This window comes from Camelus ferus, chromosome 11 (assembly GCF_009834535.1).
Source record: "Camelus ferus isolate YT-003-E chromosome 11, BCGSAC_Cfer_1.0, whole genome shotgun sequence".
Taxonomy (NCBI): Eukaryota; Metazoa; Chordata; class Mammalia; order Artiodactyla; family Camelidae; genus Camelus; species Camelus ferus.
In genome coordinates, this window is record NC_045706.1 from 20,628,553 (window position 1) to 20,649,708 (window position 21,156).

The 21,156-nt window shown below is 41.2% G+C and overlaps 1 protein-coding gene across 7 annotated transcripts in view; it reads left to right on the forward strand.

The window, feature by feature from the left end:
• Window positions 1-21,156, forward strand: part of SORCS1 (sortilin related VPS10 domain containing receptor 1) — a 474,344-nt gene that overhangs the window by 312,938 nt on the left and 140,250 nt on the right. For all 7 annotated transcript variants that reach the window (XM_032490975.1, XM_032490974.1, XM_032490973.1 and 4 more), the window contains one exon: window positions 5,685-5,758. In XM_032490975.1, the coding sequence (XP_032346866.1) occupies window positions 5,685-5,758 (74 nt within the window). The remainder of the gene's footprint in view (window positions 1-5,684; window positions 5,759-21,156) is intronic.

The following is a 21,156-nucleotide window of genomic DNA, read 5'->3' on the forward strand; positions in this document are numbered from 1 at the left end:
GTCTCCATTAGCTGCCCACACGTTTGGGTAGGATTATAGCCATCCATCCTGCTTCAGGGCTCTCTTTATAACCTCTGCTCCTAGATCACAGTCTTTTATGCAACCCTGCCAAACTGGGTCTCTTGCGGTTAACAAAAGAAGAGCTAAAACACGACTTTACTCAGTGCTGGCTCTGTTTATTTGCTCAGACTGACCCATTTGCCCTGGAACACTCTTGCTTCGAATCTTCATACTAGAAATTTATACTGTATTCCCAGTCCCACCTTGGTAGCTTTGGAAAATTCCTCACTTTCTCTTATATAAGCCACTGGACAAAATATAACACATTGCTCTACATTGTGATACCGCGAGAAGCTGGCTTGGAGGAACGTACATCTATCAGGGACAGGGAGCTGGTCTGGGATGGTCATCCTGGTTCACTCACTATCTACCCCTTTACCCACCAGCCAAGAAAAAGACTCGTGTCTGCATTTATGAAGTTTTAGGTCTCTCACAATGTGTTTTTTTCTAAGAGTGAGTCCTGATCTCTCCCATGCTGTGCACCCAGAGCATCAGAGCATGTCTCCAAAGACTGAGGATTTCTCTCGACTGATTTTCTTTCTTCTGTTGAGGCTGGTGGAAGACAGAGCTGGGTATTCGCAGTGCCTCAGGTCTGGCATTGGAAATTTATTAGAAGTCCACCAGGTACCATCTCTTTCTTGCTGATAAGAATGCAGTAACAGCAGTGAGAAGTGGAGAATCATGAGACAGATGAGTGCAGGCCATCCCCAGGGCGTTATTAAGAGGAGGCAAATCAAAGAGAACCAGCAGGGTTTTCTGCCAGCCTTTTCAAGAAGTGTAGTTTGCAAGCCTCCTGCCTCTAAAATGTTAAGGGCAGAGAAACAAAGAGGAGGGAGCAGGCAACCTTGAAAAGAGCTGACCTCAGAAGGTGTTCCTCCAACAAGGAAGCCTCTCCAGGAGCCTGTGTGGAGGAGACCCAAGGACCTGCCTCCAGACGGGAAAGTTGCCACGGGGAGCTTTGTGGTGAAAGCATCCAATCCCATCAACCAAAGACCTAAACATGCTATCACTCTTAGCTTCTACCAAATTATGTTCTTGCACTGATTTCCTAGCTGCAAAAGAAAATTCTTGATGTGTACCTGTCTGTCGGTCTGTAAAGAGGGGCTGCATTGATCCATGTGGAACTATTGAGAAGACTTTCCAGGGATGGCGATGCCTGCAGACGTTTGCATCAACACAAGAAAGTCGAATTTCTTTTCAAAGAAAGATGCTACTCTGCTAGGGATGCAACCAAAATGAGAATGGTGAGAGGATAGGAAACGCAGGTTGGAAACAGCCGTTCTCATACCCTACTTCTCAGCCCATCTGAATCTGCTGTAGATTACAGATCCTGAGCCCAGTCAGTGTCTCTCACTCTTGCCCACCCACAATCTAGTCACTCTGTGGCCTCCCTCTTTGCTCTCCCTCCAAGCCTGTGCCCCTCAGCCAACTTGCAGCTCTACAGACCTCCTGAAGATGGCGCCAGAGATGATTGTACCATGGTTTGAAAGCTAATAAAAGCAACCCTTGAAATCTTATCCTTTGCAATTAACTGTATTTTTATCCTCACTCTTCTTATAGCAGACAAAACAAACCAATGTGAGAAATGTCAAGCAAACAAACAAACAAAAAATAGAAGAAGAAAGAAAGAGAAACTCTTCTAGGGAGAAACACAGCAGGAAAAACTGTAGGTCTCAGGCAGCCCCAGACCAGTGTCTTGACAGAGGGAAGGGTTGGGTTCTGGGGCTGCTAATAGGACTGAGTGTAGATGAGCCACAGGTTTGTGCTCATTAAATTGTATTTACTGAGATGGGGACATCGTCTTGGATAGTTTAGAATGATTCTAGACGGGAAGGATTTTCTGCCTGGCATTCCAGAATCCTTCCCCGCATCCCTTTCTAAAGAATCTACTCCTTCCATATTTCCCCCAGTATTTTTTTCCAGAGTTAGCGAAACAAAACAAAACTAAACCCCTCCAAGAATTGCATTTGGGGGTTCATGACAAGAGGTTAGTAGATGAGCGTTGCTCTCCTAAAACTAGTTCAAATACTCTTTCTCCCTGGCTCTTTCTCTTGGCACTGCTAGAGAAGGCTGCCGCTGCTTCTCTGATGTGACAGATAGTAATGACAGTTCTCAGTTCTGTGTTCTGACAGTCAAAAGAAACCTTGGAACCAGAGACAGGGAAGAGAATAAATCCTATTTAGGTGCTGCCAACACTATGAATTTTATTAAAGGATGTTGACTCCTACACAGAAAGCCTTCTGCTGGCAGCTGAGATGGTCACTGGGTAAAAAAGGTGTGGATGGCGTGCTCTTCTTGGTGAAGGAAAACTTGGCTGCCAGACTCTGCAGGTTTAATTAACACATTAACTCGGGCGACTGTGAGTTGTTTTCTCCTTTTCTTTGTATAGCATCAGGCTGGACAATTAACTTCTTAAGAAAGTTAAGAGAACTTGTTTGAAGAGAAAATGTTTGAAGCAGTAGGTGGAAAAGACAGAGCAGCTCTGTCTGGGGGTGAATATACAAGACCCCGCCTGCAAATCCTTGGGAGTTTCAAATTTACTGATATTTATACTTTTGTTTGGTTTAGGTGTAGGCTTCTAACTACGGATCCATGAAAGTCAAACCTGTCCCTCTGCTAAATTACCTCTGTCTATCCTTTGGGAAACCTGAGTGTTTTACTAGGTAGTCCATCACTAGGGAATTTGCATGGTGCAAAATCAATGCTTTCCTTCCCCTGCTTGCTCATCTCCTGTGTGCTCCGCACTGTATAGATAAGGAAGAATGGGACTGCAGGCCTTTAAAAACTTTGTGATCTCATCAAAGAGGCATGGAGTGATCTCAGATGTTTTAGATAGGAAGGGATTTCTGCCTTGCATTGATAAAAGGCTCTCTTGAAAGGCTACTAAGAAAGTTAAATATAAATATGTGGACTGTAGTTTGACAGCATCTCTTGTACCATGGTTCTTTGGAAAGGAGGCCACTGGGAAATCTCAGTGTATAGGAGAGGGTTCATAGAAAAGGTGTCCTCTGATCTGGACCTAAAAAGCAGACTGACATTGAGGTTAGGCAAGTCTTGAAGCCACCTCTGTCACAGTGGGTAGCACCAGTGAAGGCATGGCAGGGGGCCTGTGCCCAGGTGTGAATGGAAAGGTGAGAAGGCGGGTCCACTGACTCTAAAGGATACCTTTTAAGATAGGAAACTATAAAGGATGTCACTGAGCTGAATAAGAGAGGCTTGGTTTATTGGATTGTTTGGTGTACCCACTGCTTGAGGGCCTCAGGATGCTCACAAATAACAAAGCATCCCTTTGAAGAGGATGAAAACAAACATCGTGGGACCTACCTGACTGGTCCACAGGTTCTGAATCCAAGCCTAAGGGGATCAATTAAAAAAGACATAGAGGAAAAAAAAATGCATACACACAGATGTCGGCATCCAACAATTCCTCTCCAAGACGAATTCCGTGTGAAGGCAGAGATGACAGTCCCTTGGTGTAACCATAGGAGGGCTCACGATCTATATGTGATTTTCAGGATGTATGTAAGTCCAGCCCTCACACAGAATTTTATTATTTCAAAGCACCTTGATGATCTTACATTTGCGTGTCTTTGTATATAAATATAGATAGTAACATACATTTATAAATAGATCCAGACACACACAGTGGTGTGAACTCTGTTCCCTTTAAGCTCATAGAAAGCAGTGCAGCTCTGGGTTTGAAGGGAAAAAAAAGAAAAAAGATGGAGCAAGGGGAGAGGGAGAAGCAGACAGCCTCAGATCAGGTGCTTGCTGTTGTCATCCAAGTCTGAATATTAAGATGCAAGGTGTTGAGGACAGACTAGGGAACAAGAAGCAGGGCAGTAATCCTCTGGCTACTTGGGTTCTGAATTAAGAGGGCAGGCGTAGTTCTGTCTTCTGTTACCTCTGCAAGGGGGGTGGTCTCTCCATCTCTCCTTGGCAGTCTTAGAATGAATCAAGCAAGAAATGTACCCCAGAAATCCTTCTCCCTCACGCATGATGGGGCAGAGAAAAATAATAAGACTTGAAAGAAAAAGTCCCATTTTCTTCTTGGCCAGTTGCCCAAATACTGTGTAGTTGGAGCCAAGCGAGCTGTTCGCTTTGGTAGCCAAATATTTCAGCTTTTTTTTTTTGGACTTCAGGATATGTTTTGAGCCAATGGACACAATGTCTTAGCAAGCTCTTCCAAGGGTCAGTAAATACTCACTTGAGCTGACATCTTTCTTGGACATGCTTGGTACATCTGCAGCCTTGGTGAGTCATTTGACCCTTCACTGAGTGCTCAGGCTGGAGAGAGAGGACAACCATGGTACTTAGTACAGAGTGACTCACCATCCATTCACTGTGGGATCTGGCAGATGCAGTAGTGGATGACTGGGATGTGAGTGGGTTACAGACCAGGCACATAGCTGAAGGGAGATGTTCCAAATGATTTTCAAATCAGCAGCCAAATGTCCATGGGAACCAGAATGCTGAGAGCAACAGGAATCTCTGAGTTGCCAGAAGAGGGTTCCATGGTGCTATAAAAATTACTGGAGAGGAACAGGGATATGGAGCAAGCCAGGAATGAAGAACAAGAAATAAGACAAGAAAGACCTTGGAGGAGATGGAGTATGTGGAGGGTTAGACCCTGTCTTACGAGCGGTGTTCCTTTGCAGTTGCCCTTGGAGAATACTGAAGCAGTGTAGCAAGTGGACTTGAAATCTTACCAGCTGTGTAACCATTCAAAAAGTGACCGTAACAACTTCATCTATCACAGGGATGGTGTGTGGGTTAAATGAAATAATGCATGAGAAGCACTTGAATCATAGTAAGAGCTTAGTCCACATGTGCTGCTGTTAGAGCCTGAAGTTCCTCTGCTTCCTGTTTAAAAAACCAGCACTGACTCCTCTCGCCTGCGGGATCAGTCCTGGGCTAACTGGTCATTCAAAGCCTTTTTCAAGTTGCCCTCATCGCTTTCAGCTAAGTTTGTTTAGATAAGCCAGGCTTATTCATAGACTGTCCCTACATATCTCACCCTTGACCCATGCACGTGTTTCCCTTTGTGAGTAGTGCCTGACCCATTTTTGTCAGTTTGAATTCTGCCCTTCATCAGGATCCCGACTGCATCTCCACACATCTTGCCAGCTTCCCTGATTGACTCCTGAGTCTCCTTCCTTTGTATTCTTTTATCACTGGTGGCTGCATGCCTTTCTCATTATTTCATCAGGTTTGGGTTATACTTTCGGCTTTTTGAGAGCCAGGTCTAGATTTGGTACTTCTTTGTATCCCAGCAACAACCTACGTGTGCAAGGGCAAGTCATACAGCTCACCAGGCAGAGTGGTGTAGGAATCCCAGTTTACTCTAATGTTTAATGCACATGTTTCCAACAAATCCCTGATCTTTGTGAGCTTCAGTTTGCTCAGCTGTAAAATGGGGATATTAGTGTCTGCCTTGCAGAACATATGTGGAGAGTAGAGATGTCACGTGGCGCACTCACCTGGCATATGACAGGTGCTTAATAAATGGTAGGTATTTATTATTGTTATTGTTATTATTATTATTATTTTTAATCCAGTGAACTGATGTCTATGCATTCGATGTACCATGGAGTCAGGTGCTGAATAATTTCTCTTCTCTACAGTTATACAGCTCTGCTGAATTTGGGAGAAGGTGGCAACTTATCCAGGAAGGGGTCGTGCCAAACAGGTTCTACTGGTAAGTCTCATTTTATTTTGTAGCACATTAACATACCATCTGGTTAAATGAGCGTTGGAATCTTCTGCTCACCCAGAGCTCTCACATATGGTCTGTTCTTATCCTGATATACACACATCCCCCTAGGGCAGGAGGTGACATTGGAGTGGTGAACATTTTAAGGGAGTGTTAAAGCAGTGTCACAAATTACTTAACAAACCCAACACAGATCATTGAGATTTATGAACAACAAGGGCTTTGTAACTGGAGTTTTGTTGTATTTGGATGACACTTTGAGACAGACACTTAAAAAACATTTTGACAGTGATTTTTATTACTAAAAGCGGTATACACACACATACTGTGTGTTCAAATAAAGGTTTTAGTGTAAATGAGTAGATCCTATTTATTCTAAAAGCAGATTCTCTTCCGTTCCTGATTTCAAGTCTTCCAGACATTCTCATCATCTTATGGGATGCAGCCAATGTTCTTTGTTTCTTACTTATCCTTCCATAAGTGTTTTATGAGTTACCAAACATATATAAATATAAATATCAATCATTGTTTTTTCTTAGTCAGTTTGGACTTCTATGACAAAATATCACAGATTGGGTAGCTTAAACAACACGAGAAGGAAGGAGGCGTAGAAATTATTATTATTATTATTATTATTACTATTATTACTATTACTGCTGCTACTACTACATCTTTTACCACCTGAGCCCATCCCCCCTGATAAAACTAGAGGTGGTCCCCCTCCCTGGGTGACTCAGACTGAAAAGAAGGGACAATGCAAGTTTCTTCTAGTTTTTGAGTTTCTAAGGGCCTAGATCTTGGCTAAGTAAGAACAAAGTACAAAGTATTCTAGTGTAATTTTGACATTACTTATCAATCCCTTTTGAATTTACAGTCTAACTTCTGTAAAAGATGTAATTCTGCCCGACCTTAAGTTACCTAATTTGCCTGTAGAAAAAGCTGCAGGCAAATTGTTTCCCGGCTTTTGCTAGTATAAACAGTGCTCTATAGAACTAGCTCAGACCATAGTTTAAGTATCTCTTGTTCACATCATTCAGAATCACTGGGGCAATGACCTTTTAGAAGCCAATGAGCTTCCTGTAACTAGGATAGTGAAAGTCATCTCCCCTTTACTCTTCATGAAATTACACTGCCTCTCATCAGCCTTGGGACTTCCATGTACCTAATAGCTCCCCACCACCACGCCAATTTTCTCACTTCTAAGAGGAATGCATTTTTATCTTTCTCATTTTCAAGCACTGCCCTAAGATTCCTGTGAGAGTTGAAAGCCAGAGAACAGCATTAGATAAATCTCCTTCCACTAGTGAAACTGCCTGGAAAAGGGAAAGATGAGTCATTTGCAAACAAACTGGCTCAAAGATAATACATAGAGATTTCTATATGGAAAGACATCCTTCTTCCCAGTCACAGAGACATCCATAACTAAAGAGGGTTTCTGGTACATAGAAGGTACTCACCTCTTCACTGCTGTTCCCACTCAGGAATGTCTTGAGCTTTGCTTTGGTGTCTAAATGGGCCTCTCCCTTCTCCGGAAATTCAGCTCTAGGTATTGCTGCATCTTCCTTCTCTCATCAGCCTTTCTTTCTCTCGCTTACTCATTTTGTCCCTTATTCATGAGACACTTTGCACATTCATGTGTTTTGCCTATAAATTCTAATGTCACTTTTTGAAAACAGGGTCCATGTCTTTTTTTTTTTTTCATTTTCTGCTTTACTGGGCATTGTATGTGCATAGAAGGGCCTCAGAGAATAAATAAATAAATGAAGGGCTGAAATAAACTAATGCGGTTCCCCCTAATTTAACCTGGAAATGGAGCTGGTGCTTTACCAATGAGAAAGTGTGAGGAACACATCTTTCCTCAAGTCTTGCTTCCAGGTGGCTGAAAATATATGCATGTGGACCTGGCTATAGACGGTAGAAAGTCACAATTCATGGAGGACTGGGTGGAAGTTTGTTCCAACCAATAGAAGCAAAGAAGAACATTGACTAAAATGATAAGACAGGGAAAAAGAACTGAGATGGGAGCATCTCCCATCTTATGTGGTGCAGGGTACACAGTATTTTCTAGCTCACTAAAGTCTTATTTATGTACTGCATTGTGAGGTGAGCAGATCCCACCATTACTTTGGCTGGTAGTAATTGAAACTTTTCTTACCTATTCTTGGAATGGGGGTCTTCGATCTGTAAGCCTGATTAGCAAAACCCTTATAATGGTCATATCATTATCTTTATAAAATCTTTACACATGATTGTGTATTGATTCTAATCAATCTGTTCATTAAATGAAATAAATGATACCCCTCCTTCTGCCTTTGGAAACAGAGAGGCACAGTTTCTCTATTCAAGCCCTGACATTGTGATAAGCATTATTCAAATGTAAGCTATTTAATCCTCAGAGCAATTTTATTAAGTAAGCCTTGCATTATCATCCCTAACAGATTAGAAATCTATGGCATGGAGAGGTTAAGTAATTGAGCCAAGGGCACACAGGTGCAAAGTGGCAGAGTCAAGATTCAGATGCAGGAGATCTAGCTTCAAAGCCCAGGAGCTACTAACTCAGTGGACTCCATTGCCTTTGCCTCTTGGAATTTTTTTCTGGGCTAGCGCTGTAAGCCCTGGAAATCCAGCCCATTCAGACAGATGAGTAGAGAAAACCCAAGAGTCTTTTGGCTACCATGCTTGTGTGTGTATCTCTCCAACTGGGCTTGGCAGATGACCCCCTTGAGATCTTTAAGCTCAGTTGGTTTTTCCAGAGAAGGCATGAGACCTTGTAAATTGCACAGTGCACATGACTGTTGATGAAATCTCCTGGTCTCTGGCCACATGGTCTGTATTTCCTGACTCTGAGCAACTTCCTGGCAGAAGAGGTGTCAATCAAAGCAGTATATTTTGGACTCACTCCTGGAAATCAGTTGCTTCAAATTACATAACAACACAGGGCTATCTAGGATTATTTCACAAGCTTAATTGAAAGACTCTCTCTTTAATCATTTTTGCTTGAAGCCTGGCTGTGGGAGTGTAGAGGGAATTTCTCTAGTGCTAAATTGAATTGATGAGTGACCCTGGGTAATAACATAGCATTTCCCATGGAGAAAAATGAAGATGAATTCCTCTCTCTCCCTCATCATCTAGTACACTTAAGAAGTATCTTGATTTGGGGTGGCAGTAGTAATGCCACCCCTGGAAGTAATCGATGACAATTGTAAAACTATTATGGAATGTAAGAGCTGATCCTTATGTTCATGGTGGTTGCTGCTAGCACTAGCATCCAGACATAAATATGAACTTTCTTCCAAGGAGTTTAAATTGCTTCCAAAACCAATTTACATGTTTAGGGCATCTTACAAAACACATCTTAGCACAATATTGCCCTTAATAGAATAGGTGTCATTTTATTTAACGAACGTTTATAGCAGGTTTGTTATTTACTAGGTCAGAAATCAATTATGCTGGGAGGCAGTACAGCCTGGAGGTTAAGGGGCTCAGAGATACTGAGGTGTGAATTGTAGCTTTGCCATTTACTAAGTAGGAGGTCATAGGAAAGTTAACTTCCGTGTGCCTCAATTTTTTTCCTCTGTAAAATGAAGACAATTAATACCTACTTGATTAAATATGTTTCTTGTGATTTGGTTACATGCCTGGCACCTAAGAATTGTGTTAAGTTCCCATTGACTAATAGTACTGATGTTATTAATTGGAGCTGACTTTTTACATCTGTTAGTTTTATTTCCCGCATTTATTGTCAGGTTGGCTTTCCCCATCTGTAGCAATGATGAACATCATCAGATTTAGTCTTACAATCTAACAATTTAGAAGCTCCATAAAACTAGTCTGTCTCTTTCCTCATATTTCCAGTGATTGAATCTGAGTGGTCTGGCTCAGACCAGGGCTATATAAGGTGGTTCACTACTCGTATAGGTCAGACACATATCTTCTCTGGGAACTGTGACAGGAGATAGTGTTGGGTCCCAGTCAACTGCATGGGTTAAGTTTGGAGAAGAGTAGATTCTAAAAAAGAAAAAAAAAATGGATTCTGTTACCATGAAAAGGGAGGATAAATTTTCATTAGGGAAAAAAAAAAAAACAGAGATGGGAAGACTGAGTTTCTGCAAGAGAAAGTTCCATAATAGGGATCTGTATTTGTTAAGTAACTACAACTGTCTGGGCACATGATAAATCATGCCATTTGATACTCATAACAAGATTGTGAGGTAGGGATTCTTATTCTCAGTTTGATGAACTATAAAAGTAATATAGTTTATTCAATATAATATGTAATACAGCCAAGTTTTGAAACTTGATGTGTCTGGGTCCGTGGCCCTTGCTTCCAATAGTAAAGATGAGCCCAAAACTCAAGACTTATTTTCTACCTGTATCCCTCCATTATAACTGTTGGCTTTTATCTACTGAATTTTAAACTAAGGTGTTACATTTGACTTTGAAGAAGAACATGGAATAGGGGGCCAGTGGTACCCAAATGCCTTGTATAAGTGAAGCTCCTGTGTAAAGCCAAGCTCACTACCAGAGGCTGATGAATGTGGTTTGTTGGGATCTGATTCAAATTGAGGACTAAGCAATGGAAGGCAGTTTTCATTATAAACCACTCAGCGATCTATTGTCTGTGCAAAAGACAAGGCAATCTTCCCTTAATTAAAGTAGGTTCAGACTTACCTTATTGCTTATGTTGTTCTGACATACAGGGGACTGACTGGCTGGCAACAGGGACAGCTGAATGACGGTTACATATTTTCTGTGCATGATGCACACATGGAAAATTAAGAGTCAGTTCAACAATGAACCTTTTGTTATTCTGGAATGCCAGCCTTGTTTCAGTGATGTCCCTCAGGGGGCATATGACAGCTGAATTATACAGCAGGGAGATACAGGAATACTTCCAGCTCCATACCCAGTGTGTTTGAGCAAGTTTACACATTCTCATTGATTCCCGTGGTTCAGTGCCAGTCAATCTGACTTCCCATTCCACATCTTTGACAAGTCCCATTTGTTGAGTACTTAGGTGTGCCAAGCTTTGTGCTGAGTGCTTTGCATATTTTGTTTTAAGCAATCCTCAAATCAATGATGTGAAATGATTTCTTGATCAAAATTATTTTTCAAGATGTGATACTAGATGTGATAGAAGAATGCAACCTGTTTTATTAAAAAAAAAAAAGTGACATTGGCTCACAGGTCTGGAAAGTCAGAAAGTCTTTCTTATCTCAACTCTGCTTGATCCAGAGGCTCGTTGAAGCCATCAGCTCTTGATCGCTCCCCATCATCAGCTCCTCTCTCCTCTGTGTGAGCTTTGCTCTCAGGGAGACTGCCTTCCTGGTGGTCTCTAACAGCTTATAGCCTCCCAGATTCGCTCTAATCGAAAAGAAAATACCTTCTTGCTTGATGCTCCAGCTCCATACTTAATCTTCGGATTAAATCTTAAGGCCGCTGATTACGTAACATGCTCATCACGCCTAGACGTGTGAGTAGAAGCAATCCCAGTAAACCATGTGGACAGAAAGTAAGGAATGGTGGTGCTCCAGGAAAAGACTGCGGAATTTTCCCAAAGGAAGGGAGAAGTTAAGTGGGAAGGCATCAACAAGAGGTGGTTGTTGATGACAGATGTTTTAATTCCCATTTTTAGATGAGAAATAAATAAGAAGACAAATAAGAAAACCACTTCCTAGAGAGGTTAAATAATTTTGCCTAATGTCACACGTTCGTAAGTTATGGTGATGAAATTTAAACCAAGGGATGCTTTTCTGGCTAAGGAGCCTGTGCTATTTAAGCATCACGGTATATTCTCTCTAGTGTATTTTTGCAACCCGGTCTGCTAGGGACCAGTCAAGCCTGGCTTGCGCTCTGGCTTTCCTTGGAGCTTCTTGGAGGACCTGACTCCGCAGAGCTCATTTCTTACTCAGAACTGTGTGTTGGCAGATCCTTCCTGTTGGGCTCATATCCCTTGGGCCCTGCCTGCACCCAGTCATTAAAGTCGCCTTTGTCCCTTACCTAGCCTATTGTCCGTACCCAGAGGCCTCTCATCTACCTCAGGCATAAGAGGCAGATCCATAAGCCCTTGCTGATGTATCTGGCGTCGGTCAGAAAACACTCCAGGACTTAAAATAGTTTCTCTCTCTGATTCTGACTCAGGTCACTACTACTCATCATCTAGTCCTTGTTGAATACTGCTGCTGAGCCAATTTCAGGGTTTTATTTTGCCTTGTTAGTTTGATGGTTTGTTTTATATTTACCAGTTCACCATGACCCTCCTTTGTCTTCCTTCAGATATATTGGCATTCAACCCAGCATCTCCAAGACTTCTAAGTCACTCATCCCACAGGGACTTCGAGGATGTGACATTAGATGACTAACTCTTTTCCCTTTCCCCACATGGGTTTAATGGATTCAAGAAACTTCTCTCTACTTCTCCATTTCCAGGTTCTGGTTCTGCAAACTGGAAATGGGGTGAAATCTAATGATTTTACAAAAAATTGAAATATAATGTAACATATAAAAATGCTATCACAATAACTTGAAAATGTGACACTATTAGTATTAGATTTGATAGGGAGGGTGTATGGCTATTTTTTGAAGAGATTCTGCCTCATTCTTCACCCACATCTATGAAGCTAGTCATTGTCTGCACAGAGCATCTTAAAAAAAAGATCACTCACTTTCAATTTTATATAAGCTGGCAGTGGAACACCTCACCTTTCAAAATCAACTTTTCCTATAGGCTTCCATATTTCTCTATCCCCTCTATCCCAGCCTTACCACCTTAGAGTCATAGTCAACTCTGTCCTCTTACTCACCTTCTCTTAAATTTGGGGGTTTCCAGGTCCCATCCGTTCTACCTCCATGAAGTTATACCTGTCCTCCTCCTCTTCCATTCTCCCTAGCATCACACTGGTTCAGCAACCCCCTCCCTCTCACTGGGTAAAAAGCCCCTCCATCTGTCGCCTCACATCATACTCCTGCCTGAGGAATCATGTAAGCGTTTCTCTGATCACGTGTTTGTGTCATTCCTCATTGCTTACAACATGCAATTGAAAAGAGTAAGAATGTAACTGGGTTCTTGCAAACCTGGGCTCAAATACACATTTTCTGACCCAGCCACCCTGCTCCCAATTCTGTGTTCTCAGTTCCACAAGTCCAGGTGAGTAATTCTAAGCACTGATTTGTCTCTTGACCAGTCTGTAGTTCTTATCTTTGGGACTAAACTGTTTGTATTTGTTTGTTTTCAACAGTGATTGATTTTTAGCGCCTACTATGTATCAGGACAGTTTTAGTCTTTAAATACAGAAATAATGTGTGAGAGTCCTTGTCATTATTAGGATTACAATATTGGACTTTTATGGTCTTACACTGATGCCTGCCTCTACCATGGGGCCTCTGTTGATCCTTGCTTCTTGTTTTTCTAGGCAAGAAGAATCTCCTTCTTTGAATTTAGATGTGGTTATGTCACATATAAAGTGTCACGCATTATAGCATGCGTTGTATTACAGGTCTGCACAGACAGCTGGTACAGAGAGCACAGGCTCAGAGTCAGCAAGCCCAGCTTTGAGTCTGAGCATCGCTGTCTCCCTGCCTGGGTGATCCTGAGCAGCTCCTTCGTCTTCCCAGGCTTCAATTTCCTTCTTCCAAGGCTTATTTTGAGAATCAAAAAATGGCACACTGCCATAATTATTACTAAGTAACTTTGTACTTCATATGTTCTCCATATCTATCTATCTTCTTATTTCCTCACTTCCCTCTCCTGCTGGAAGACAAGTTTCTTAGGGACCAAGACTGTCTTTAACATATTTCTGTCTTGTGTACAGTAGTCCACAGACACACACATACACACAAAGTAGTGAAATTTATCAGATACACACAGACATGCGTATACATGAACATAAATCTCCAAATTGAAACACATCTTGAATGGACTTCATTTGTTAAATCAGGGAACCATTACAGATGACTTGTCTTTCCTTCTAACCTGAAAAAGTTAGACTTCTAAACCACTGAAGCCATCAAAGCATGTGTTGAAGCAGGGGTGGAATTCTAGACCAGTAAAAGCAACACTTTTCTATGCAGTAGGTTATTCATTAACTCAACAGGCTGTCCTAAGGAGTAATGAGATCCACGTTAGCAGAGGAGTTTAAGCAAAAGAAAGAGTGACTTCATCCTAGACTCCTCTCCCAAGGAGTCATGCCACAGAATATTGCCAGATGCTCTGCACACTTCAGAATCTGGAATTCAGGAGAACTCACAACCCTCCTATCTTTGGAGTATGGACTTTATTCGTACTTCTCTTTTACTCCTCATCCTCCCAGACTGGTTCTTCTCTGGTTCTGAGCCCCTGTGCTCTAAGCTGAACCGTGTGTGTGGCTTTGGGTAAGGAGCAGGGAGAAGTGGCAGAAAATCATTCATGAGATCACATACCAAGAGCTTCGCTGGGGCATTTCTGATACCTGCACTAGGAGTGCTGGATAAGAGGGTTTTCATTATCCTTCAGAGGCCTGGTGTTTTATCTTTTTTCCTGTTAATGAGCTTCACTTGAGTGCTATTTCCCAACCCACGTGTACCTTCCTCCACTTCTGAATCTCTTCCTATGATTAGCAAGTTTGCCCTACAAATTAAGTTAAATTTCCCCTGCTATAGTGTGAGCCCATCACTTTTCTCATGACCTTTGTTCACTAATGGCCATCATTGATTCCTGTCCTCCTTATCTTGATGATTTCCTGTCTCCTCTATCACTGAGCAGCTGTGATTTGGTCATTTCTCTAGATTTCCAGTAAGAAATCTTACGATGGCAGAGTACAAGAGATGGCAGTGAAAAAAAGTATAATAGAGGGGGAAAAATCCTAATTATGGCTCCCTAATTTAGACTAATATTAAAAAATATTGACTTATGTCCTAGTGATCAAACCTCACTTAGCCTTCAAATTCAGGAGTCTCTGGGTTTATCTACTGTCTGCGTTTGTGTTGTTTCTCTTGCTCAGTCAATCATTGTCCACCTTTGGGTGTTCCCTTTAGTCAATGAGAGATGGTGTTTGGTGTTTAAGAGTGAAAGCTCTGGAGTCAGAATGCCTTTGTTAGAATCCTGTTTTCAAGGAGGGTAATGATGAGCTATTTAATTAACTTCTTTAAGCCTTATGATCTTTATCTGTATAATGATCATCACAATAGTGTCTTCTTCATATACTTACTGTGAGGATTAAAGTAAGATTCCAGGTAAACCCTAAACACATTATACATGATGGATAAATGTTAACTATTTTTTAAAAGAAGGATAGGGACAAGTGGGATATTAACGACTTTCTGAAATGTGCCATCTCGTTTTGGTACTCAATTTAATCATTTACATTTTCCATGGGAATTTTGAATGTGTGCATGTGTTTTACTTTTTTGTTGCCCCAGAATGAGGAACAGTGGATCAAGAATCAGTTTACTGTTTTATTTTGTAGCTTCTCAGTTATCTGAAAACTTTTATATTACCCAATTCATTTAATTTACCTCAGTTGAGTAATTTCCAGAGCCAACTCTTGACCATGAAGATAGAGGAAGCAGTTCCTGCCCTCAAGGCGCTTGCAGCTGCTGAGGTGGGATTGCATAGGGATCCCCTCCAGAAGTATGTGGAAGGACATTGCCCGTGCAAAGCTATCCATCTGCGAACTTGCAGCCAAGCATCTGGCTTGGAGCGTAAGGTTATAAGACTGGCAGTCTTGAAGAAAAACTGGACTTGTACTTGGAAGAGAAGAGCAGGAGGCAAACTAGAACCGACCAGCACTTGTGCCCTGCCTCCCTCACCTCCAACCAGAAGGACTTTCAAGTCAGAATGGCCACTGCTTCTCTCCTGCCTTCCGGATCTCACAAAGATGTCCTTTCAGTCAGCTCTAACGTGATACCATGCAGAGACTCTGGAAAATATAGTTGCAGCTTCACCAAGTGGATCCAGTGCAAAATCACCACGGTCTACCCCTTGAAAACTTGGAGCCTGTGCACATCATTTTAAACCATATATAACTTCCAAAGGAAAGCAAAACCAATCTTACAGTAACATATAGTGGAAAAGAATAGATATATGTATGTGGATGACTGAAGCATTATGCTGCACACCAGAAATCAACACAACATTGTAAACTGACTGTACTTCAATTTAAAAAAATGGTTAAAATTAAAAAATTTTCTTCTGAGAAGTCAAAAAACAATTGTGTCTACCTAGCATGATGGAACCCCCATACAATTTAAAACATGATAAATATCTCTCCAAAAAGATGAAAAAACTTTGCCCATGTCACTTTATCTATCCTTGGGCAATATTCCTGTTCTAGGGACTCTTACTTCCCCTTTATATATTCTGTAATTAAAATACCAACATGTAAGGTCAGCCATTATTAACACATCTTGTGTTAAAAGAGAGGAATGGAGAAGAGGAAGAAGAAAGGAAAAGATTTACACATACAGACACATACACAAATATGTTAGTATTAGATTAGATTGAGTGGGTCTCTAGGGACTGGTTCCTAAGGAAAGAGATTTGTCTGTTAATAGGCCAAAGAGGAGAAGAAATTGACCGAAAGCTCGGATAGTGAAGTGCCTGCATGTGTACCTGATACATACCATGCGTCTTCAAATCTAAAATTTCGTTGAGTGAGGATGCACCCTTATCTTGTGTATTTGTCAGAATAATTCTTCCAATTAAATGTTACCATTTCAGTGATTGTAAGACACCTACTGATTTAAGAGATGTTAAAATAAGAAAACAATGAGCATTTTGAAATTGATGAAATGGGTGCACAATAAATACTTGTTGAATGAGCAAAAAATGAGGAATGAATATTAGAGATGAGGCAACCACTGGTATTTTTTTTTTCAAAGCACAGGTTAGATAGAGTTGTCTAGATAGATAACTAATGAGATATGGAATGGTAAATTCTAGACAGGGGGATAGTGAAGACGCAGAACCTGACTCATTTGACTGGGCAGAAATGAAACACAAAACAGGCCAAGGAAAATGCTAAAACCAACTGTAAGACTGCTAAATCCTTGTAGATGACTAGCCCCAATGTGTTTATGCATCAGAGTCTCAGGATTCTTAGAAAACTTAGGGACCACCACATCTGACTTATGTCTTGCAGGAATCACTGCTGCAAAATTCCAAATAAATGTCTGAAAACAACCTTTTGGATTGGAATGGAACTTTGTCTGTCTATCAGGATCTATCTTTCTACCTAGAGGAAATGGAGTAGTCCCACTCTTTTTTATCGTTGGCTCTGGCCCTTGAAACATTAACACCTCTAAACAGAATGATTCCATAATTTAGAGGAAGCTGTCGAGGTTTTCACAGGCATGCATGGCAAGATGTGCCCTGGAGTAGGGGACAGAACCTGCTGCAGCATCTGTGAGATTTATGGTAAAGGGTTTTTTACACGAGTGCTGAAGTTTAAGGCAGATAAATCCCAGAAGACAAATACCACCAATAATTGAATTACAAAGCCATTATCATGTGCTGAACAGAGCAACTTTATGACTCTATTGTGACAAGATGAAACTTGTTAGAATATTTATGTGCCTGGGATGGCTTCTGCATCACCAACCCAGAGAACCAACTAGCTCTTCCGTGTGCCTCCTACGAGCAGTCAGCCTTCCTGAGGAATTCAGTAGCCAAGGAAAACAAGATGCTTAAAAGAGAGGAATCCAAAAGAGCACACAGCCAAACCTCACATCTGACCTTGAATTTAAACAGCTCCCGGGCCCAATATATTTATGTTGTCAGCTGAAATCAGTCTCTTCCCACAGTAAGAGGTGGCCCTAGAATACATAACGACTCTGGTTACAACCCGCATTGTTTTCTACTTCTGAACAAATGGAGAGTAAAAACATCCAGTAATAAGAGCCATTTTTTTTTTCCAATCTTAACATTTCTTTGAAAAATAATATAACTTCATTTTTGTGATTATCAAAATCCATGAATTATAAACTCTTGACCACAGAAATGAAACAGTGGTTTGCCTGCGTTGTAGGATGAAGTGACAACATGACCAACCCATTTCATGTGATGACAACAATTTAGTGAAAACAGATTGTGTGCCTGTTTATAGTAGCTTTGCTATAACTGAGTGTATGCTTGTGAGGCTTGGGTATAGTTTTCGCCCCCTAACTTTTTATTTAGAAGTAATTTTAGAGTTATGGAAGAACTGTAAAGAATTTTAGAATTACACAAGAATTACAAAGAAAAGGTATTCATAACTAAGAGATTAACATTGACTTAGTACCAGCAGCTGAACTGGAGACTTTATTTGGATCTCTCTCCAGGTTTTTACTAATGTCCTTTCAAGCAATCTAGGATCCAGACAAGACTCCTGCATCACATTTATTTGTCATATCATTTTTAGCCTCCTCAAATCTCCTGCCTTTCCTTGTGTTTGATGACCTGGACAGTTCTGAAGTGTGCTAGTCAGGTATTTTGTAGACTGTCCCTCAGATTGGGTTAGCCTGATATTTTCTTGTGATTACAGGGTTATATATGGTTGGGAAGAAAATCACAGAAGCGATGTGCCCCTCTCATAGCACCACATCAAGGAGTGCAGGGTATCAGTATGTCCTGTTACCAGTGATGTTAACCTTGATCACTTGATTGAGGTGGTGTCTGCCGGGTTCTCCATTGCAGACTTTCTGTTTTCCCTGTTCCATACTCTTTGTTAGAAGCAAGTCCCTGAGTCCAGTTTCCACCAGGAAAGGAGAACCAAGCTCCAACTCCTGGCAGAAGGAGTATCAAAAACTTTGTGAACGTTTGTTAAAATCACCATGATAATTAAATACGATGAGAGGGCTACTTTGAGACTGTTACTTTTGCTCACTAATTCTAGTATTCATCAGTTAGTTTTGCCTGCAGCCATTATTCCTGTGGTATTCTAGTGGAAATTTTCCATATCAGTCATCTCTTATATACACATTCATTGGAATTCTTCTGTGAGAAATAATTGTCCTATTTGACCATTTACTTATTTATAGCATTATTTAGTCACTCAGCCAATGAGGTGACCAGAAAAGACAGTGAATCAGCCCAATTCTGGATTATGTTTTGTTATTTCTTCTTCACCTCAGGAGTCTCTGTGCCTTGGCTCTGAACCCGAGATCTAATAATCCCTGTTAGGCATTAATGTGCCATTAAAGTGCCACCTGCTAATTCAGGGCAAGACCTTTCTGCCTAGTAAAGTTCTTTTCAAAGGGACATTTTAGGGTCTGACCAGGATGAAGAACTCAGGAAATGCATTTTCCCAGAGAAGTGTTCAGTTTATTGGCCGTGGTGGTGGGAATTCCCCCCCAGCAGATCTGGGCTCTCCCACTCTGTTCAGTTGGGCATCTCACACCATCTTTACCTTAAAGAGGGTGACTTGGGGTTATTACGCACACGCACACGCACACGCACACACTCTTCCCTTTTTCCATCTCTGTTCTATCCTAGGCATGGGAAAATGCAGGCTTTCTGCTTTTCCCCAAAAAACAAAACTCAACAAACTTCTATAAAGTGCACTGACCTCTGTTGTTCAACAGTGATTTTAATTCCTAAAACAAACTATGCAGGTTACAAATTGACCAATTGAAAAATACAGGGAAATGCAGTACAAGAAATGGGTAAATATCCTAATCAGTTAAGTACTCTTATAAATCAAAAACCTGGATGAAAACAATTCTATAGGTATAACAAGTAATTCATGAAATAAAAGAAAAAGGCAATTAAAATAAAAATATTTAATCTCACATTCAGATATTTACCTATAGAGATAATCAGTACAGCATCCTGTGTAGACCAACCAATACCCTGTGGTCAGAATATTAGTTAAGTAATTTATAGACTATCGTACAGATGGTGGAACAATGCATTCCAATATTATGTTAAGTTATGTCAACAGTATGATGCAAAACTTGTTTAGGAAAAAAAAAAGGAATGCCTACACAAACATCTGGAAAGTACTAAAGGATCGACCACAAAGTGTTTAGGTGGCTATTTCTAGGTGGTAGGATTGGGTGAATGCTTTCTTTTTCTTTTTATATTTTGGTACACTTTTCATTATATTTTAAATGAGCACATATTGCTTCTACAATTAGATTTTTTAAAGCAATGTTATTTAAATAATAATAATAAAACAGTCAAGCATTTTCCCAAGGGGAGGGATGGTGGCAGACGACCATCAGGAGGGCACTCTGAGCCGTGGGGAATAGCCCCAGACGATGCAGTCTCATCTCTTCCTCCTCCTCCTCCGCTCCCCTGTTGTCATTCTGTCATGTCTCCAACCCTTTCATCTACCCTTTCTACCCTTCTTTTTCTCCCTGACTTCTTTCTCACTCCTTTCTCTGCCTGTTCTCTCTTCCTCCTCCCCTGCCTGCCCTCCTTTCTAACTTCCTCTCCCCTTCCTCATCCCCTCCCCACTTCCCTTTCTATCACCCTGAAATGTTTTCATCCATAGTGGAGTACTGATTTTTGAAGGCAAATTAAAAGTTTTTGTTGTTGTTGTCGTTCATTTTCCATCACCACATTGGTTTCCTTGGCCAAACAGTTAATGGGAGTTCAAAAGCAAACTAGCACAGCATTCAAAATATTTTCACAGGATGTCACCTCTGTATTTGCCCAGTTTCACGTCCCTCCCTTGCATTCAGAACTCTAGAAATGCTCTGTAAATAAACACAATACTACAGAAGACAGCTGCCATTTGACACCCCAGGAATGTGTGTCTCTGCAGTGAAGATAAATTGAATCACCTCCTGTATCTACCCCACTTCTAGCCTTGCTCCCCTCCCAGTTTTACTGACCAGATCACTTTCCCTTTTCCACTGAGGGCCAGTAGCCTCTCAGGGTACTTTTTCAGAGGTACCAGACCAGCAACAAAGCAAGAGCATGATTTTGTGCAAAATAAGCTGACAGAGTATAGAGAAGCTACTCAAGGATGGTTAGATCAGCCTTATTGGAGGACCAGGGACCTGACAGTCCAGGGTGGAGACTGATGCTGTGTTTCTGAGAAGGGTCAAAATGTATTAGTTGTTTTGCAAGTAATGATAGAGATGCCACCTTCAAACTGAAGCCCTGATACTTGAGGTTCTAAACTAAACTTAATATCCATTCTGTTTCCAATCTCTGGGACATGGGACCCTCTCATATATGCCTAGGCCCATGCTACCTTAATCCTCAATATGTATGTCTTAGTTCATGCCAGCTGCTGCAACAAAATACTACATACTACATGGCTTATAAAGGGCAGAAATTTATCTCTCACAGTTTTGGAGACTGAAAGTCCAAGATCAGGGTGCCAGCATGGTAGGGTTTTGATGAAGAGCGTCTTCCAGATGGCAGGCAGCTACCTTCTCACTATGTCCCCCGTTCTGTGTGTTGCAGTGACCTGCAG